The following is a 19,533-nucleotide window of genomic DNA, read 5'->3' as shown; positions in this document are numbered from 1 at the left end:
TTAAGTTGGAGGCTGTTAACAATAGGAAATCATGAGCGACCTTGCTTGACCCCTCGAGCGCTGTGCCGCAGCAAAGGAGTGTCGGATTGGCTGACTCAAGCACTGCCTGTCTGGGATCAGATTTCACTCGCTCTGCACACCACGGAACTCAGACTGAAATAGCTGCCTTGTGCTGACCTATAACAAGATGTATTGGAAGGTACCGTTGATGTCCCTGCGAATAGAATAGAACAGCTATGCCATGTAGTCCTAAACATGAAGAGTTGTAGCAGAGGTACATCTAGAGAGAGTTACCTGCAACTGTCACATGTGAGTGTTCAGGCACATCATTGTGACACCTTTCTGTTGTAATACAAAAAGAGTAAGCAAATGTGTTTTAATGCTATTTACTTCGGCTGTCTTTTTTAAAAACATGACAGGGGACATAACCAGGGAACCTCCCCAGCTAGTGTGTGTACATTGATTTCCAGACGAGGGCAGCAGAGAGCCTCGATGGTGAGAAGAAATGTCACGTGACACGTTGGGCCTAGAGCACAGGACATGAGTGTGTTGACAAAAATGTTGCAGTGCTCTGCCTTCATATGCGCTTCACCATTCTCTCTATCATCTCTTTTCAGATCACTGGTCTTTCTTTTTTTACTGGTCTCCTGAAACTCCTGCGGCCTGCGTCGGCTGACTGAACAGCCTCAGTAGGTTTCAAAGAACGTCAGGATATCTCGGTCATGGCCAAGAGTCCTGGCTCCCCGAAGAGTCCTGTTGGGATTCTGAGAGAGATCCAGATCAACTTGCTGGAGTGTAAAGTCTGCTTCGAGAAGTTCAGCACTCAGCAGAGGGAGCGCAGACCACAGAACCTTTCCTGTGGCCATGTACTCTGTCTGGAATGCATCACGGCCCTGTCCCACCCTCTCCTGAGGAAGCTGGAGTGCCCGTTCTGTCGGCAGCTGTGCAGCGTTGACAGCACCTCCCACTGCCAGGTTCTTAGTGACCTGCAGGAGCTGCTGTTCCATTGGAGTCCCACATCCTCTGCTCCTCCACACAGGGCCAAGAGAAGCTTTGGCTTGGCTGCAGGTCTGACATCCACAGCTCTGCACCTCTGTGCAGTTTTTGGCGGATGGGGGACTCTCATCAACCCCACTGGCATAGCTGTTCTGGGGTCCGCGGGGACGATAGTGGTGGTGCATGATGGAGAGAAGAGGGTGGTGGTATTCAGCCCACAGGGCAAGGAGCTGCACAGTTTCGGACAAAGAGGACGTGGCAGTGGGGAGATCGGTTATCCAGTGGATGTGGCGGTGACTCCCTGTGGTTACATGGTGGTGACGGATGCAGGAGATAAAGCTGTGAAGGTTTTCACTTCCAGGGGAAACCACGTGTTGACAGTCAAAGACTCCTTCCACATGCCCTGGGGTGTGGACACAGACAGCGGTGGGCACATCTTGGTCTCAGACGTCCAGGCCGGCACACTGTCCCAGGTCAAAGTGGACTATGCCCGAGGCCTCATCCTGGAGCATCAGACAGCCATTTCAGACCTGCAGAGTCCAAAAGCAGTGACTTGCTGTCAGGTGACTGGGAACACTGCAGTGATGGAGCATTTACCTGATGACCAACTTCCTGCACACAGGCACCAACGCACCAGGCTGAGAGTGTTTTCAAAAGACTTCCACCTCCTTCATGAGACGGACAGTTTCAGCCTCATGCTGCAGTCCTCAGTGAGGCTGAACATGTCCGGCGTGGCGTTCGACAGAGATGGAGATGTCGTCGTGATCGACTCCGATCAGGGGATGATTTGGAGTTTGGGGAAGCTCCAGAATGGACCGGCCTTGACTCCTCTGGTGGGAGACCACCTCATCCGCCCAGCTGGTCTGGTGTCTCTGAACAACACGCTGGTTGTTCTGGACAGCGGAGATCATACAGTGAAGATGTATTCTGCTAAATCTGATGCTGGGCCAGTCATATAGCTCAGTATGAAAAGGCCTAGAAGAGTCTGTGTGAAATGTAGCTGATATTATAGAGTCATTAGTTGATAATACCATTGACACTTTGACACTGAATCTAATAAATATGACTATGAGGCAATACGTGGTTTAGGCGACTTTATGCTTTGTTTTGCACATTATGAAATCAATGTATGTGAAAAAATATAAGACAGGATATATGTTGTGCAGTAATGTCAGACTAATATTTTTGTATATTGTCAATGTCCCAGCTTTTAATAATAAAATTGTGTTAATTATTAATACATAGCTGGTTTCCCAACCAGTGGGTCAAGACCTTTCAAAGGGGTCCCAAGAATAATCTGAGGGGTCATGAGAAGATTAAAGGGGTTAAGAATAAATATATGAATAAATTATAAATAATCGGCTACATTAACATGATCAACATCACAATAAACTGAAGAACGAGTGAAGTGATTTGAATACATGTTATCCTGTATTGTGATTGTTGTATATCGTGTTTTATAATTTGTGTTTCACTACGCTGTGATTTTGTATGGCTGCTACCTTGGCTGAGAACTGATTTTCAGTGGGATTTCCTGGTAAACAATAAATGAAATACTTTTTTTCTGTTTTCTTATACTGGATAGTTTCACCTTTTGGGGCTAGACAATCAAAGCGGGATAAAAAAAAAAATCACTCTTGGCTGAACTGCTCACAGTTCATGTCAATGAGGCCGTAAACCTGTGATGACAGGTCGGACAAATAGAAATAGCGTCATCTTCATGGGGTCTTCTGTAAAAAGTGAAAGTAGGAATAGTACTTAAGTAAAAGTCTTAAAGTATCTGATATCAAATGTATGTCAATATCAAAAGTATACGTAAAAGTAAATTATATATGTGTTAGTTGTGTTTGTTCACTGAGAGCAGTTCACACCACATAATTGACAGTCACATATTATGCATTTTTGAAGGTCCGAAAAGGTGTGTGTGTGTGTGTGTGTGTGTGATAAACAAATCCACAGGAACAGTTTGGGGTGAAGAAAAAACAAAAGGAATACTTTTTAAATATGTGTGACATTAACAAACATATAAACAGAGCTGTCAAGGAGGGAGGTGGGGGACACTTGGACTCCTGCCCTCAGTATTCCTTAAACCACAGCTCCGGCCCTGCTCCTGCACAATGTAACACAAGTGTTAAATATAAATCCAATCCTATTATAAATCCAATTTTGATTCAAGAAAACATAAACAATAGATGACGCAATTAAAAGTGTGTGTGTGTGTCAGAGAGACACACAAAATACCTTTTTCTTATTTTTTTTTTATTTTTTTAATACACTCTGTACTCTTTATTGTGTCTTTTAAACGACACTCATCATGTGGGCATGTTGACCATGTCGTGTCAGACACACTCTCTGTTATTTCCCCCCTCTAGAAGCGGCGCGCTGGGTGAACCCCTCTCCCCCTCTCTGACACAGCCGTCTCCAGTCTGCCAGAGGATAGCAGTCGTGCTCCCAGTGGAAGATGGCGGTGGGGATGCTGTCTGGGGCTGGAGCACAGTGCTGGATTTGCACAAAAAGCGAACCCGGATGGATATAAAGGAGGGAGAAAAAGGAAAAAAATGAACACATTCCCGTGTCTTCTCCTCGAGGTGTGGACTCGATCGGGGTTGTTTAAGTAGAGCCCGTCGTTCGGGGGCAGAGATCCGGCGGCTTCTCGTCGGAGACTCAACAGACGATATACATCGATAGCTCGGCGCAGAGACAGCAGGGGTGGGAGAGGAAAGGAAAGAAAAAAAGTGGACAAAAAATGTCGGATACAAAGGTAAAAGTTGCGGTGAGAGTCCGGCCCATGAACCGCAGGGGTAAGTGTGTCTCTACAGCCATGATTTTCTGTGTGCAAAACTCGCATTTTCTCGTGTCTGCTCGGATTCATGCTCCGTTATCATAAACTTTTCTTTTTTTTTTTTTTTGATTTCTTCGCCATTGCTGCTCCCAGCTCGAGCTATACGAGCCCGGAGTCAGCATTTGAACAGCCTCACAGTTTTGAAGAAAGTCGAGATTTTTAATTTATTTTATTTTTTTCAATTATTTGTGTTTTTTTCACTTTTCGCCACCCCCGCACTGAGCTTCACTCTCCCAACAAACTTCCTCTCTCTGCAGAAATTGAACTGAATACAAAATGTGTCGTGGACATGGAGGACAACCAGACAGTCCTGCACCCACCGCCTTCCAATGGGAAAGGAGATAGCAGGTAAACAAAGCTGAAAACACAGCCAACAAAGTGTGTGTGTGTGTGTGTGTGCGAGCAAACATCGTAGCGAGCAGTAAAGTGGAGTGAGACTGTTGTAGCTGAGGCATCTTTTGCCTTATTATGGTGAGTTAAGAAGAGGGGAAATGTCTCAGCAGCGCACTCCTGGGGACTGTGGGTGTTTTGGAAATGTCTCTTACAAGTGCAGAAAAAAGAAAAATTCAGACTGCACCCAACAGCTCCATCCCCTCTCTGGTTTTGTGATAGAGCAACAGTGACAATCCAAGGTTAGCATCCTGGATCACATGTCTGGAGCTCAGATGTCAAGACAACACAACAGGACATAAGGCAGTGTGAGCCTGACAGACAGCGATGAGGGTGTAGGTCCCATGCCGGCGACACACACCTGCACTTGAATTCAAACGGTTCCTAAACATTATAAATGCATCAGTGCTGCTGAGGACGTCGTGTCTGTCGCCCACTTGCCCACCTATTATGTGATGTAATTCATGTGAACTTTCCAACACTAACCACCGCGGCACAATAACACATGCACACATGATGTATTACCCCCGCATATGTAGTGGCGAAGGGTGAAAGAGGCGATTGAGAGACACCCGTTAGATGGAACGGATGAATGCCAAGCCTCGGGGTGACGTCGTAAATCTTCAGTGTCAGAGCTAATTGAACTTTAGTTCGTTGTCTTTGAGAAACGACAGGATGTTGCACACTTTACGCCTTTCTTTCGCAACCAAAGGACAGCGAGAGCATCCTCCATTGCCTCTCGCGGTCTTGCCTGCAGAGTGGAAGGTCAGCAGAAAAAAAAAGAAGAAGAAGAAGAAGAAAAAGCTGCAGTTTCTTGCTGGCTTGTGATCTGACGAGTCATCTGGAGCCACACAACATGCAGGCTAATGATGGCTGTGTGCTCGGGAAGTCGTTCAGACATCGTGCCCGATTGGAGCAGTCACAAATGCTGTGTCTCACTCAGATGTTTTTCGCTTTTTTTTGCGCCCGAGTTGTTCGCTCTCCTCTGCTGTTGGTGTCACACATGATTAAACTGCTGACCTGATTACCCGCAGGCGGCAGTGAATCTAAAAAGATGCTCATTGAGGGGGAAAAAAAATGCAAGACCGTGTGTTTTTTCCTTTTTATTTATCACTCTAACAACGTTATTTCTGACTATTGACTACTAAAAAAGATGAAAACCTCTCTTCTGGACGCGGTGTGAGAAAATCGAGTCATGTGAGGCGAACACAATGCACCGTCAAGGCTTTCCTCGTGGCCCACGTCCAGCCTTGTTAAAGTGCAACACTTTCTCTGCTGCTCCACGTAAACCAACAGTCAGCATTAAATGGTAATGAGCCGGCTCCCCCCGTGCAGCAGCCCAGGCTCCACACATTAACCTGTATTTAAGGCAATTATTAGTGCAGAGATTGCCACACAATGGCGGCATTCCAGGTAATTAAACAAATCACGCTCAAAGCCAACATATGTGAAAAGCAAGACACGTAACGTCAGAATGAAAAGCTGTCCCGGGTGAGGAAAGTGTACGTAGGGTTCGGGGTGACCACTCCTGGAGCATTTTTCTCAGTTATGTGATAAGTGTTTGGAGCTACCTGTTGCCATGCTGCCACGACACAAACACATTTTCCTTCAGGGTAGGTTCCCTTATCTGATGTAGATGTCGGTATCAGTCATACAGAGATTCCTTTCCTGGATGATGAGTTCAGTGTTTCCAACTTCTGCTGGAATTCACTTTAACACAGTTTATCCAAGGTCCCTTTTTAAAATCTATTCGAACTAGTTTTAAAATGGCCCCTTTTCCTGCTCCCTTATCAAGAATTCCAGATATGACCATGTAAAATCTATTATTGATAACATTCAGCCACAAAAAAAAAAAAAAAAAAACATTGTAAAATTGGCATTTCACAATCAGAACAATGTTTTCAAGGAAAAGAGCTATTTTTATGCTTTGGCTTTCTACAAGCTCCTTAAAAAAATAAATAAATGTTACGTCTACTTAAAAATGTTATCAAATGTTGTTGTTTAACTTCTGGACACATGACGTCTCCTGCTTCACTGTGAGGTCCATTCTCAGTGTGTGTGCTTGGCTTCAGGTTCTCCACATCACACTTGTATGCGCTGAATATTCGACGAGGATTGGCCTCCATACTGTGTGTGGCGTCACAAATTAGACCAGTAGCCCCGCCTTTTAAAATCAGATTTTCATCGGTCACAGAGATATTTAAACTTTCCGCAGACGAACGTGAAGATATTCCTCTTGTGTCAAACTCTGCACATTCTTCATCTTAGAGAAGCTCAAACGTTCAACTGCAGGAGAAAGATGACAGACGCGTGTTTGACTGCAGGGTGACTTCACGTTGCTGCAAAGTGACTGTGGCCTCGAGCAGTTTCGATTCAGTTCGGTTTCATTATGTCACATCTCTTCTCTATAGTGTAGTCCAGCCATATAATTAGTTGTTAACATTTCAGTGCTCATTCTGTGTGTGTGTGTGTGTTTTGGGTCTATGTGTTTAGGCTGCCATGGTTTTTCTTAAACCATATAATTTTCCCCTGGGCTGCTCGTGGAGCCGCAGAAGGGGATACCCTGCTTGCTAAGACTTTGCCTTGTTTTGAGGACACCTGTTCCTGTGTGTTGGAAATGTGTCAGATTTAGTGGGTATTAGCACGCCAAATATGGCTGCGGGGCCTCGATCATGGGAACCTTTTTTTTTCTCTCATGGGAACGCTCGGGCACAGCCTCAGAAAGGAAACAGCAATAATGGATATTTTTGTGTGGACGCATCTGAGATAAATCGAACTCTGGGTTATTCCCTGGGCTGTGGATTTTGAAACAATGAGAAAAAAAGACACATTTTGGACATGACTTACACTAGTTTTGCTCAATACCTAAAGATAATAGATATGACTTCAGTCTGATAAAATGAAGTCTCTGGTGGGGTGGACCTGGAGCGGAATACTTTCCAGATTGTGTCTGTATTTATAATCAAGTTATGCAGAGACCACACAGCACCACGAAAAAAAACAAACAAAAAACATGCAAGTCACCTAAAGAATTCGGAGAAGTATAAGGCATTTCCTTTGATCGCTAAGCCTCGTTCTTTACACCGCCGAGCATTATAGCAACACTCGTGACCCACAGCCCCCCCGCCTCTCCTATTTCCATGAGAAAATGAACAATAATCTCAGTGGTGGGCAAAATGAAACATGGATTGTGACTTGAGGGCGACAGGTTAAGTTTCCTAGGTCTTATCTTTCATCTGCCTGTGTTGAGTTGGCACGAGTGGTATATTTGAAATGGGAATCTGGGAAAGCAGTTTTTGTTTTCACGCGCCAGTCCTGCTCTCCTTCGGGGGTTTAGACACAATGACGGTGGGGGTGGAGAGGCAGAGAAATACCTGAGGCTGCCGTCTGCACCGGGGATGAGTGGTGGAGCTTCATGACAAGAAAATACCCTTCCACTCACACAATGGGGCCGTATTACATCTATCATGCCCCAGCACGTCCGTCAACGTGCAACAGTTGAATACAGGACCATCGAGTCTTGGAATTTTTGATTTTTTTTTTCATGTGACCCCCACCCCCCACTTTACTGGATGTTTCACTGTAAATACACAGAGTTCTGTGAAAACCCAAAAGCTAACCACAACTGACTTTTTACAGAGGCGGAGGGGAGACTAGTTTCTGTCAGAGAGAGCTGCTGTCTTTGTGTTCGTCTCATTATAGCTGACTTAAAACATTTTTTCTAACTTTACTGTTCTTATCCTCCGTGCCACCGTTGCTCTGCAGACGAGCATTGCAGATGATCAGTGGAAGGATGTCTTTATCTGATAGTGTCTGTAACTAAGCTTGTAATTTCTGCTCTAATCTCGTCCTTATCACTAATGGTTAGAGCAGCTCAGTTGGGTTTATCTCCGCTTGTCTCGGTTATCTCATTTCCTTGGATATTGCGTGATGTGGGGCTTCAGTTAAAATGTCAACCTTTTTTTGGAGGGTGCTACTTATTCTGTGCCTCCTGGTCTCTAAATTGTTTTTTTAATACAGTCAGTGCAGCCGAGCAGTTGGCGAGTAGGTGCTCCCAAAAGTTATTCAAAATCCCAGGATGTTAAAGATACCGTCTAAACTTCTGGGAAATATACTTTAGAAGAAGAAGAGAAGATTGATACCACGCTCATGTTTGTATGATAAATCTATAAAGCTACAGCTGCCAGCTGGTTAGCTTAGCTTAGCCTAAAGAAGAAGATTGGAAACAGGAAACAGCTAGCCCGTCTCTGTCCAAATGTAACAAAAATGATTAATATGTGGGATAACATTTAGAAAGTCTCAAAGACCACACTATTAAATCATTGTATCTCCTCTTCAAGTTTGCGGAGGTCTAAACTAGAAGTTAGCTGGTTCGGCATCTGGAAGTCTTTGGTGCGCATGTTCTGAATCCAGCTTCAGACATCCATGAGCTAACTCAGCTCAAACAGTCCATCACACAGCCAGATTTGTTGTTTCCCCATTTTTCCAGAGTTTGTGCTAAGCTAGGCTATCTGCCTGCTGGTTGGTGATTTCATATTTAGCGTACAGACACGAAAGTTGTATTAGCTTTCTCACGTAACTCATGCATAACATATGTATTCTGAACTGTTCCTTTTTACTAATTTGGTTGCACTACAGCCTGTCCCTGGTGACTGCCATAGACAAAACACAATGTGGTCAACGTGTGTTGTTAAGCCTTTACAGATAGGCTCTAATGCTGTCTGTTTGTTTGTTCGCCTGAATGATACAAAGCTGTCAAAGACACAAATAGGTGTCGAGGAGACACGGCAGTCTCCTACGCAGCTCAAGGTTTGGAGGTAATTCACACTTTCTCCCAAGTCGCACATGACCAAGTGTCATCATGGTTTCCAAAACAAGCCTTTACTGAATCACAATGCTGCCTTGTCCAACGGCTGCCCTCAGGAATGTTCTCTTTGTCTCTCCATGTTGCTCCCTGTGTGCCGATAATCAACCTTTCCATTCAGTAAGATGTTGTTCTCAGAGTTAGATGGCCTGAATTACGCACTATCAGCCCAACTTTTCTCTTTAAGGCTGTGTTCATGCGTGTCATTGGGCGAAAGTGTTGTGTGTCGCTGATGGAGCGATTGCATTCCCTCCAGGACCGGTGCCTGTTTGTTTAGAGGGTGGGACTTTGTTTACATCTTGATCCGGAATGGAGAAAAGATGGCGTCCTCCCTCTGTGTCAAGCCTGTGCCTCATTAATCTCAGATGTGGCTTCTCATTCTGAGGGCAGCCTATGTAAAAATCCTCTTTCAGACTTTCTTCCATAATGAATCTGGTTTTCCTTGTTGCATGATTCCCTCAGACAAGGCCTTTTTGATGTTTTTTGAAGCCAACTTGTTGTGTTTACATGAATTTAATTTCATGGTGGGACAGGCTCATTGTGGACTCACTTTCAGTCTCGCTCAGGGGAAGCTGAGCCAGGCAGGACTAACAAAAGCTTAAAAAACAAGTTTCTTGCTTGCCGCTGTTTGCAAAGAAATATTCCGCTCATTAGATCTCATTACGTTCAAGCACATACTGAATGTAACCATCTAGTCAGCATATTTCTTTTGACATTAAATTAGTTTTAAGTGTTTTACACATCGTGAGCATGCTCACTCTCGCCTCTCACTCACTTGCTGTCTGTTGTCCTCAGGAGCCACATGGCACATGTGTGCAGATAAGTGACATTTAGCAAGGCGGCGGGGTCAAAGGAGGTGTGTCCTGGTAGTAAATGTGTCACTTCGATTCCCCCTGGGGAGGAAGGCTCGCCATATTGAACAGATTGATGAACTTCACTTCTCTCTGGCTTGTTTGTTGCCTTTGAAACTAACCAGATTTAAGGCTTTATGCAGTCAGGATCCCTCTCTGCGGCCCACAGCCTGCTGACCCAGCTTGTCACTTTGGTGTCAGAAATGCCAAGGAGGATTAAATTAGACTCTGCCTGCATCATATGTTGTGTTGTTGTTAACATTTGTTATGGAAACTCCACACAGAAGTCGGTGTGAGCATCATGTGTGCTGCTGCTGGTGGCGGCGCTCTTCATTAAGGCTGTTTTTGAGATCCTGAGCTTGGCGTTCATATTGGAACTTTGACTCATGAGGCTGCTCGGTTGTCTCGCCTCCATGTTTACCACGGTTGCTTAGCGACAGCAGTCGAAGTTATGTTGATGACCTAACGAAAGATATCCCCCAGACACCCCGAATATTTTCAGAGGAAGCTAATTTTAGGACTTAGAACAATGACAGAAGAACTTTTTTTTCAAGAAGGCTCAATCAGCCGAGACTAGTGATGGAATTTAACTAAGGACATTTACTCAATTGCTACACTTTCTAGGTATTTGTCCAGGTAATCTTGCTTTATGTGAATTTATTTATTTAGTATGATAATACTTGATACTTCGACTTCACTGCAGTACAGTCAGGGGCACACTAAACTGTTTATTCCACTACATTAATCTGAACGGCGTTGTTACAATTTACTTTTTCCAGACATAATTGTGTTTAATAAAAGACTAAATCGGTGGTTCCCATCCTTTGAGGCTTGTGACCGCTGACAAAGAAGCAGTTTTCTAGCTGGTTCTCCTTGTCATGTTTCAGATGTCTGTGAGCTGCTCTAAGCGCGTCACATGGTTTCATTTAAATAACGGTTCAAATTATCCAATATTTCACAAATATGCAAAATGAAAATTGAAAAAGAATGACGTTAAGTTAAAACAGATTTTTGTAGCAGGATCTCACAAGCCCACAAATGTATCTTGTGAGCCTTTGGAGGAGCCTGACTGTTCGAGCCGCGGCACTAAACTACCAGTCTCTATATAAAGTACTTAAAACTAGCTCCACCTCCGTCAGCTACAACTGTAGAATGCTGCCAACACACTGATGCTTTTGTATTGATATGTTATGTAGATGTATTAATACTTATATACTTATACTTACTTATATACTTTAAATAAGATAAGATGATAATAAGGTGACACTATTTGACCAACTATGAATGAGACTCAACAATCATCTGATTTTAATACTGTACCAGTTCCGGTACTGGATCGGGTATCAAGGAGTATGTGTGCTTATGAACTGATCCATGGCACATGATATTTTAGACCATAAAAACAAGACCCAGCTGACTCCAAGCAGTGTCCTGTATACCTGTATGTAAGGTGGTTTACTGCGCCCACAGCCAATATCCATGAACAGAAAGTGATTTCTGTAACTTGAAGCACATGTGATACTGTATTTTTCTCCTTTTTTTTTAACACACTAGAATCTGATTCACAAGCTCAGGTGTGGGAGTCAGTAACATCTCTGTGATATAACACGTTGTTTGTGTAGCAGAAGTTACAGCTGTCTGGTAGCTTGGATCAACCCTGCATGTCTGTTTCTGTCATCAGCAAGACAAACTTCCTTCAGACCGTGTTTTGTTTTGTTTTTTTTTCTTAAATAATTTTGAATGTCCTTGTATGTAAACCTCTGACTTGAACCACTTGTCACATTTACTTGCAGTTCACCCGTGCCAGTAAAAGTGACAGCGGGCCGGAGAATGTAACATTAGGCCGCATGCCTCCTCGGAATCCTCTCGAGTGTTATTGGTCAGCGAAGAGAGCCACCCCCCTCTTACGGCTGCAACTCTGCTTGGCATTTTCCTGCTCTCTTCTGTCTGTCTGTCTCTGCGCAGCAGGGTGACCTCTGCTTTGAGTGGGTGGGGACCGGCGTGTTCAGTTCTAAACATACTGGAAGACCATCTGAAATGTTAGCTTGCTGCCTGTGAGAGCACAGTGTGCTGTAACCCAACACTCTCTCTCACTCACTCTCTCTCTCTCTCTCTCTCTCTCTCTCACACACACACACACACACACACACAGAGCCCTGAACGTTGTGTTTGGCTCTGGAGCTTGTTGAATTGTAATTGTCTGTAGCATGTCTACAGCCAAACACGGGAAAGAGTCATATGTGCAGTTAAATGGAGGTTAAAAGGGTGGGGGAGGCATAGTTTTAGGCGAAATATGAAGAAGGGCGATGTGCCAGGAAAAAAACATTTGTGTAAGTGTGTGTGCACAGAGCTGATGGATACCGTGGATGTCATCTCAATGGGGGGTCAGCCTCATCCATGTGATGTATATATTGCACTTGAACGGCAGGATTATATCGTCAGAAACTCCTGCAAAGCCTGATGAGACTGTCATATTTGTCATACTTTGGAAAATGGGGGAGCTGTGGCATGTGCGGTTCTATATTTGGATGCATGTCTTTTCATTTTAATTTGAAACTCATTTTCTGGGGCTGTCAAACTGTGATTTCAGAGTATAAGAACACTTACATCATCCTTAGGAGCTGATTTGAACCAGTCTGCTCCAGAATCTGTGAGGTGAATGAAATAATACATCAAAAAATCTAATAATCTGTTTGTCTGATACTTCTGTGAGTGTCCTTTTTTTAAGGGTAGATAGATGCTTCAGTGGGTGGATGATCCTTAATCTGGTGTGTTGCCTACTGGGCTAGAAGAGCGCAGTTTTCGGTGGCATAATAACCCAGTGGCCTTAATCCGGCTCCGTAACCGCAGGGGGGAATCCACTGCTGCTCTCCCACTCGCCATACCTTCCTTTTGGGCACCAGCACACAGGCGTCTGGCACGGAAAGATGCTACCCGTCATGTGTGATCTGAGGGAATCTGACCCTCAACAATGGCAATCTGAGGAGATACTTTTTACTAAAAGTGATCCGAAATCAGGGTTTGATAAAGAATAATCCAAATGTGCCGCTCTAATCTGTCTGGCATGACACGGGATCAGCACAGAGGGCGAATATCATAGTAGTAGTAGTGTGACAGGCCAATTTCCTCCCTCGGCCAAGTTGAAATCATTCATGGGTGCCTTGGCATCAGGTAGCTGGAGGCGTGGGAGCCAGAGTGTGCCCTTGATGACACACACATTAAGGCCTGTAGGACCAGTCCCCCAACAAGTCTGCAGCGTCCGCCTGCATCTGCCTCTGAGGAGGGAGGAATCTGATGCTCTCTGGCACTTCTGTGCCATACATTTGTGCCCTACCCGTGTTCAACCACAACACAGCCATTAATAAGCCCTCAAGTCATGACTTGACATGCACGCTGATTAATAAGAAAACAGCCTGCGGGCTTCATGCGTGATTCATCCAGAGCTGCACTGTACAGCATTTGTGACTGTGCTAGCATCAGCTGCCTTTCTTAACCAGACTGATGTGAGTTAAGATACTGTAATCGCGACCTAATTAATCATGTGTAATCACTGTTTACTGTTGTTTTTCAACTCCCAAGCTTACTGGGGTTCCAGCTTTGTAACAGTGAAGTTTTTATGTCTTTTCTTTGTCATATGTGATAGAAATACATCTCTTTGGGTTTTAGAGAGCTGCTCAGACAAAACAAGAATTTTGAGAACAAACCATAATACCCTGGAAAATTCAGGATTGTTTTTAATAACATCCACCAGTGATAAATGCTGTAACATCAGTGTGAATAATGAAGGCTTCATACGACCAAATGTAACTGTCGGACTCACTGAAAGAGAGGACGTAGCTTGCGTGGTCTCCACAAGCCACGTACAAAATTGCTGAGAAGGACACAGAATTCTGTTCAGATTAAAGAGATTATGTCCAAAGCAGAGTGGGAGAACTGGAGCCTAATGTACTTTAACTTACTGAGGGGGGAGGTCTTAACATTGTGAGAGGGGGAGGAGGTGAGGAAAGGCACCATAACGCTGTATAGATTGTCAAGTGATTTGTTAAATTAGAATGTTCAAACTCAAATACAACTTTAATTGTTAAGTTTTGTATAATTAAGTACTGCCAAAGCTACATCACATGTCATTGAACTAAATAGATATAGATAAGGCAGTTTCTGAGGATGGGGGAGATGGATAAACCCACCATATAGTATAATAAGAAGTCAGTTTTGGGAATGAAAAGAATTCCTTATGAGACCATATGAGGAAAATGCAGCTCTCTGAAATCCTAAATATAGCCAGTTGGAAACAGTTCCCCCCATTGTCTTGCTCAGCATAAACTGTACATACAGTGTATGACATAATGAGTGAGAGCCTCCGATCCGCTGCAGCAGCCACAGAGTCCAGACTGCTTGCATTCCATAACTGCATGTCTTTTGTCTCCACGTTTGATGTGTGTGTCTCTCTTTCCGGTCCTGCGTCTGTTGTCCTTTTGTTCTCCAGAGGGTTACATCTGTTCTCTGTCTCTGTCCAAGCTCTCCTCAGTGCTGTAGCTGCTGTCGGCCCATTTGTTATCATAACTCTTTCACGTGTTCCGTTCATCTCCGACACCTCCACTGTCCAGCAATGCTGAGAATCAGATTTGGGTTTTTTTGAAGCCTTCAAGTTAACATGCATGAACCTCACGATTTGATTAGATTCGCAAGCTGATTTCAGAGATTTTAAAAACATAGCGTAGTTTTAGTGATCCATAACTACAATAAACAGAACATTTTACTTCCATTGTCTTTGCTCAGGCTTAGCCATCGTCACTAAAACTCTAAAAGTAGCCCAACCCAGTGACGCACGTCTCGTATGGCTGTTGGAACTTACAAAATCGATACAAGCCATCATAACGGGGAGAATTGGGTTTTAGATGTCAGGTTGTTGACTTTTCTGAGTTAGGAGAGTCACGATGCATGTACTCACTGCTGTCTAAAGCTGACACGTATCTCACAGCTCTTCATGGACGTCCCCTTTCTGCTCCGCAGCGTAGAGGGCCCCGACTAGAGGACGGGGCCCGGCTGCAGTCTTTGTCTGCTCTGATTAAGACCGAGTCACAGTGGCCCAGATTCTGATTCAGGGTATGAACCCAAAACGAGGCCCTCTTCCTTTTTTCCTCGCCTACCCACTCACTGTCTATTCTGTCCCTGACTATAATGAGCTCGAGCACAGCTATGGCCGGGTCTAGTCCTCAGAGGAAATCACTTCGTAATCACACTTTTTGTTTTGTTTTTTTCCTTTAGTTTGAATCACATAATAGCAGCAGTTCACACAGTCATCTTTACTTAGATACCTTTTTTTTAGAGTGATCCATCTTTTTGACATGTTACAGTATAATTATGGAGTGCAAACATAGAACAGAGGGTGTTTGAGATGAATTTAAAAAAAGAAGAAAAGAAGGGTGTTTTTGGGAAATATGCATTTGGACTTATCCCAAATTTCATGGAGAAGATGATTCCCTCCATTACAGTGATTACATAAATGATTTTGCACCAGTCCTCTAAACATGGGGTGTCTGGCTTAAACCATGCCTTTGTAACTGTTTTTCAGCAAGCTACACAAGTCTTTTCCCAATCAAAAGTAATATTTGTCCCGATTATAATCAGTCAGTCAGTATAAATCTCATGCCAAAAAGTACTTTCTGACCACGATTCCTTTGAAGCTCACTTTCCTTTCTCATTTTTCATACTTGACATGAAAATGTAAGTGCAGACAAGTGTTCCTGCAGGTATTGTCAAACAGTTCTCCAGGCGTGCTGCTGATGGTGACTCAGCTCAGTTTGTGTGAGACACTTTGGTGCAGTGTTTCAGGCCTCCTAAAGCAGCCGGCCCAATATTAGTGACTGCGTGAAGGTGATGCCCACCTCTGACTCTGTGCCAGGAGGCGCCTTGCAGGAGGGATCTGCTGACTGCTGAAGGACACGACTGTGGCAGACGTAAAAGCGCCGGGCCGCTGCTGCGTCATACTGCAACATGCGTGTGCCGTATATTATAATAGCTGGAAGATTTGCTTGGAGCTTTTGTGTCTGACTTTAATGTTACAGTTTTTCAGCCTTTGGGGAATCCCCTCTCCTGTTAGAGAATAATCCTACATAACTTAGTGCCATATATATTACCCTTTTGTCCACAGTTCCGGCAGCTGTGAATGCCGAGTGCGGCTTCCCCAACCTGGCCTCTCTGTTAAGTCCACAGGCATAAGAGCTATTTACTCAACAGAGTCAGTGGGACATTGAATCCTAAATCTCTTCCCTTCCTCACGCTCCACTGGCCCAATTATGAACCCAATCGCAGCAGCGGCGGCGGCACCTACCGCCAGGAAACGCCACTGTGTGGAAGCGAATGAATGAATGAGTGAAGGAGTGAAGGAGTGAATGAAGAAGTCACACCAGGAATTTGGGAAATGTCGACAGTTAGAAAGGGGGTCTGAGGTTTCATAGAAATATCAAGTTGTTTCGGTTTTTCAGTGATAAAAAGCTGTTTGTGTCGACATGCAGACAATGGGCAGTTTCCTGCTGTGAGCGCTGCAGCTGCATCTCACTCAACGTGAACATGTTCTGACTGTTAAAATGCATCAATGCTAACCATGTTATTTCTTCTCCCTCTGTCTCCCCGTGGGTGTCTTCTGTTTATGATGGATCGCCCCTACGAATTCAACAGGAAACAACCTAAGGTATGTACATTGCATGCTACAAAAACCTGAGCTGAGGTGCAGTGTGGGCAGAGGAAGTTATTTTCGGTGCGAGAAGCCATTTGTAGTGACTTCTCGCTGACTGTCCTGGTATCACAGAAGCAGGATGCTGCACAGGCAACACTATTCCCCCGAGGGGTCCCGACAGCCATCCTGCACGGGTCGATCCACTGTTGTGGCGTTGTTTCTAGGGACATGATTGAGAGTGTTTTAGTGGTTTGGTTGGTCAGCAGGAGCCGGATAGATGTCCGTGTGAATGTGTCAGCGCTCTAAGATCTCGTGAACACCCACAAAGGCTCTACAATGAGAGAGGGATGAGCGCGGACACTGGGGCAGTGTGTGTGCGCATTCAAAGCTGCATTGTTGGAGTGCACCCCCACTTCCCCCCTTGACAACACGCTGGTGACTAGCTCAGAGATGTTTCACACACCAGGGACTGGGCTTTGTGCTCAGTGCACTCAGGCCGCTGACGGGACCAGGGAGAGTGTTAACGTGGGCCACAGGCGTGCGTGGTCTCTGGGGCCCATGAACCTGATTTACCCCTGTAATACCCCTCAGCTAGACGAGCACGTGGCTGTCTGCTAACTTACAGTGGCACTCAAATTTCCCTCTCCCTCCCTCCCAGGGCAGGTTGCAGTCCGAGCACATTCGACCGGTTCTCGTAAGAGAAATGACAAAAAGGGCATTGTGCTTTTCCGCTTCATCATTATTTGTACTGCTGATTAATAGTAATTGTCCAATCAAGAACAATTTGCCGCGCAGTCACACCCTCAGGCTGGATGGAGATGGACCAGAGGAGAATGAAGCCCTAGTTACCAAACCAGCCCTAATTGAGAATGATGGCACTTTTGTTCCTTTGAATGGCACCCACTCACTTGTGTGAAGTCACAAGAGGAGGTCTTGCTTTCAAAGCATCGAGTGATCTCAGTGCTTCCCATGCTGACTGCGCAACCAGTGGTTCCCTGGCCAATAGCCCTTATTATGATTAGAAGGGAGCTCAATTATTTGGGGTATTTGTGCAAGGGAAAGTGCTTTGGCAGAGCAGCACGACTGCACTGAATGCCAGGAGTTGTAATGTGCAGCAATGTTGCGCTTCCACTGCAGGATGACATTGCAATCTTGAAAAAGTGTCTGAGCTGGGATAAGACTATAACATTTAAGTAGGAGTACAGTTGCGTTATTCAGATGTTACTCAATAACAAATAAAACTATTAGTTTTAATGTACATAAGTTGGTGAAGCTTTGAAGAACCAGTTTGCTTTTCAATGGGCATGAGAGCCACCGTAGGGTCACATCATTCAGTCTCTGTATACGTCAAGTATATGACTGCATCGACTCTTTACTCTTTATTTTTGCATAATGTTTTTTAACCAAAAAAGTCAGACAATACAATTAAATACAACATTTTTATAACACATTTATATATAAAATGTCACTTCTTTAAAGGATAATTTGAAGGGGACCATTAGATACATGGGTTTCTGAGCAGATTTGCAGCATATACAGTAACAGGAGCTGGTCTGTCTGTGAGGAGTCGGGGTCCTTGGAAAAAGAGGCCACTGCTCCTCCCCAGAGAGCATCCTCTCTGTGTGTTGTCCATCCACAGCTTATGCAGGTGCCCGGGGGACACAAGGGGTCTCTGCTGCTGCTGAAGTCCGCGTTGTGAGACCCGGCGCTGAGGGCTGAGGGCTGAGAGCCAGCCTGCGCTGCCGGGAGCAGCTACGGCCCCCGTTTCCTTGGAGACAAGGGTCACCGGGTGCTGGAATTTCTTGTGGGGAGCGCTGACCCTGATTTATGAATTAATTTAACTCCAGCCGCTATGACAAAAACACGCATCAGCTAACAGTGGATTTGTGCAGACAGTCACGGCGCGGTCTTAACGAGCATTACCTCGAACAATGCTCAGTTAGACTTCATCTTGCTCACTCGGACAGGCTCAGTCCTGCTGATTTACTGCAGGGTGGCATGCTACAGTACAGCACAATAAGCCTGTTTTTGTACTACAGAGGAACCATGGCTAAGAAAGATCAGGTTGTGTTTTGCCGTACGTGCTCTGACAGGTGTGAGAACTCTGTGTTTATGCTCTCTGTGCTGTCCTATCTGCAGGTGTTCGCTTTTGACCACTGTTTCTGGTCCATGGATGAGTCCAACGTTCCCAAATATGCCGGTGAGTCATCAGTGCTGTGAAACTGATCCTTTACTCATCGCTGAAGGAGTCAAATCATGTCCTCTGTAAAGACCCGTTGATCCCTCTGCAGCAGAAGTGCAGGGGAACTCCCTACTTGATGGAAAACTGTTTTTGCATCATGCAAAGCAAAGCATGGTTTGTGTCTTTGGTTATTTGCATCACGAGTCAATCCATCAAGTCTTTACATTGTCTCAAAACAATACAATAATTACATGGTTTTGTGCAGAACTGCAGCGATCGGTACATTAGATTTTCAGGTTAATAATTTCATTTTGGGGTTACTATTAGTAAGTAAGTTATAAGTTATAAGAAGTGGTAAAAAGTTTAGATGATTTAATGCTCAAGAAACACATCAGCTTTCTTGTACTGTCCAGTGCTGCAGCTCTGTGTTCTCCCTCTGTCTGAAATGCTCTGTTTTAGCTCCTGTTTCTTTAATACCCCTCCTCCTGAATACACAGTCTGCTCTGATTGGTCAGCTCACACAAGCCTGACCCAGCACCAGTAACAACAACAGAGCAGCCGTGATAAATTAATTTAACACGTGCCAAACAAGCTGCTAGGCATGAATTATACAAGTGTGGGAATGTGTGATGTAGTGTGATGTCACATCTCACAGAATTAATGGCGTGACTACTGACAAGGCGTTTCAGGAGCAGTGTTTTCTGTGGGAGAGGGGAGCTTCTGTTGGTG

General features: G+C 44.7%; 2 protein-coding genes across 7 annotated transcripts in view; both read left to right on the top strand.

Moving 5' to 3' along the window:
* The first annotated feature begins 203 nt into the window (after positions 1-203).
* Positions 204-2,727, top strand: LOC119006157 (E3 ubiquitin-protein ligase NHLRC1-like). The gene is made up of 2 exons (XM_037074573.1): positions 204-309; positions 420-2,727. The coding sequence occupies exon 2, from the start codon at positions 723-725 to the stop codon at positions 1,953-1,955; it is 1,233 nt and encodes a 410-aa protein (XP_036930468.1). The 5' UTR covers positions 204-309; positions 420-722; the 3' UTR covers positions 1,956-2,727.
* A 559-nt stretch (positions 2,728-3,286) lies between these two features.
* kif13a (kinesin family member 13A) overlaps positions 3,287-19,533 on the top strand; it is a 42,771-nt gene continuing 26,524 nt past the window's right edge. For 5 of the 6 annotated variants that reach the window (XM_037073261.1, XM_037073260.1, XM_037073263.1 and 2 more), the window contains exons 1-4: positions 3,287-3,797; positions 4,096-4,186; positions 16,625-16,637; positions 18,762-18,822. In XM_037073261.1, the coding sequence (XP_036929156.1) occupies positions 3,743-3,797; positions 4,096-4,186; positions 16,625-16,637; positions 18,762-18,822 (220 nt within the window). In that variant the 5' untranslated portion in view covers positions 3,287-3,742. The remainder of the gene's footprint in view (positions 3,798-4,095; positions 4,187-16,624; positions 16,638-18,761; positions 18,823-19,533) is intronic. The other variant, XM_037073262.1, reaches the window with a different exon arrangement.

Source organism: Acanthopagrus latus, chromosome 17, assembly GCF_904848185.1.
Source record: "Acanthopagrus latus isolate v.2019 chromosome 17, fAcaLat1.1, whole genome shotgun sequence".
NCBI classification, from domain to species: domain Eukaryota; kingdom Metazoa; phylum Chordata; class Actinopteri; order Spariformes; family Sparidae; genus Acanthopagrus; species Acanthopagrus latus.
Note: the sequence above shows the minus strand (reverse complement) of the source record. Positions and strands in the feature narration are given on the sequence as shown.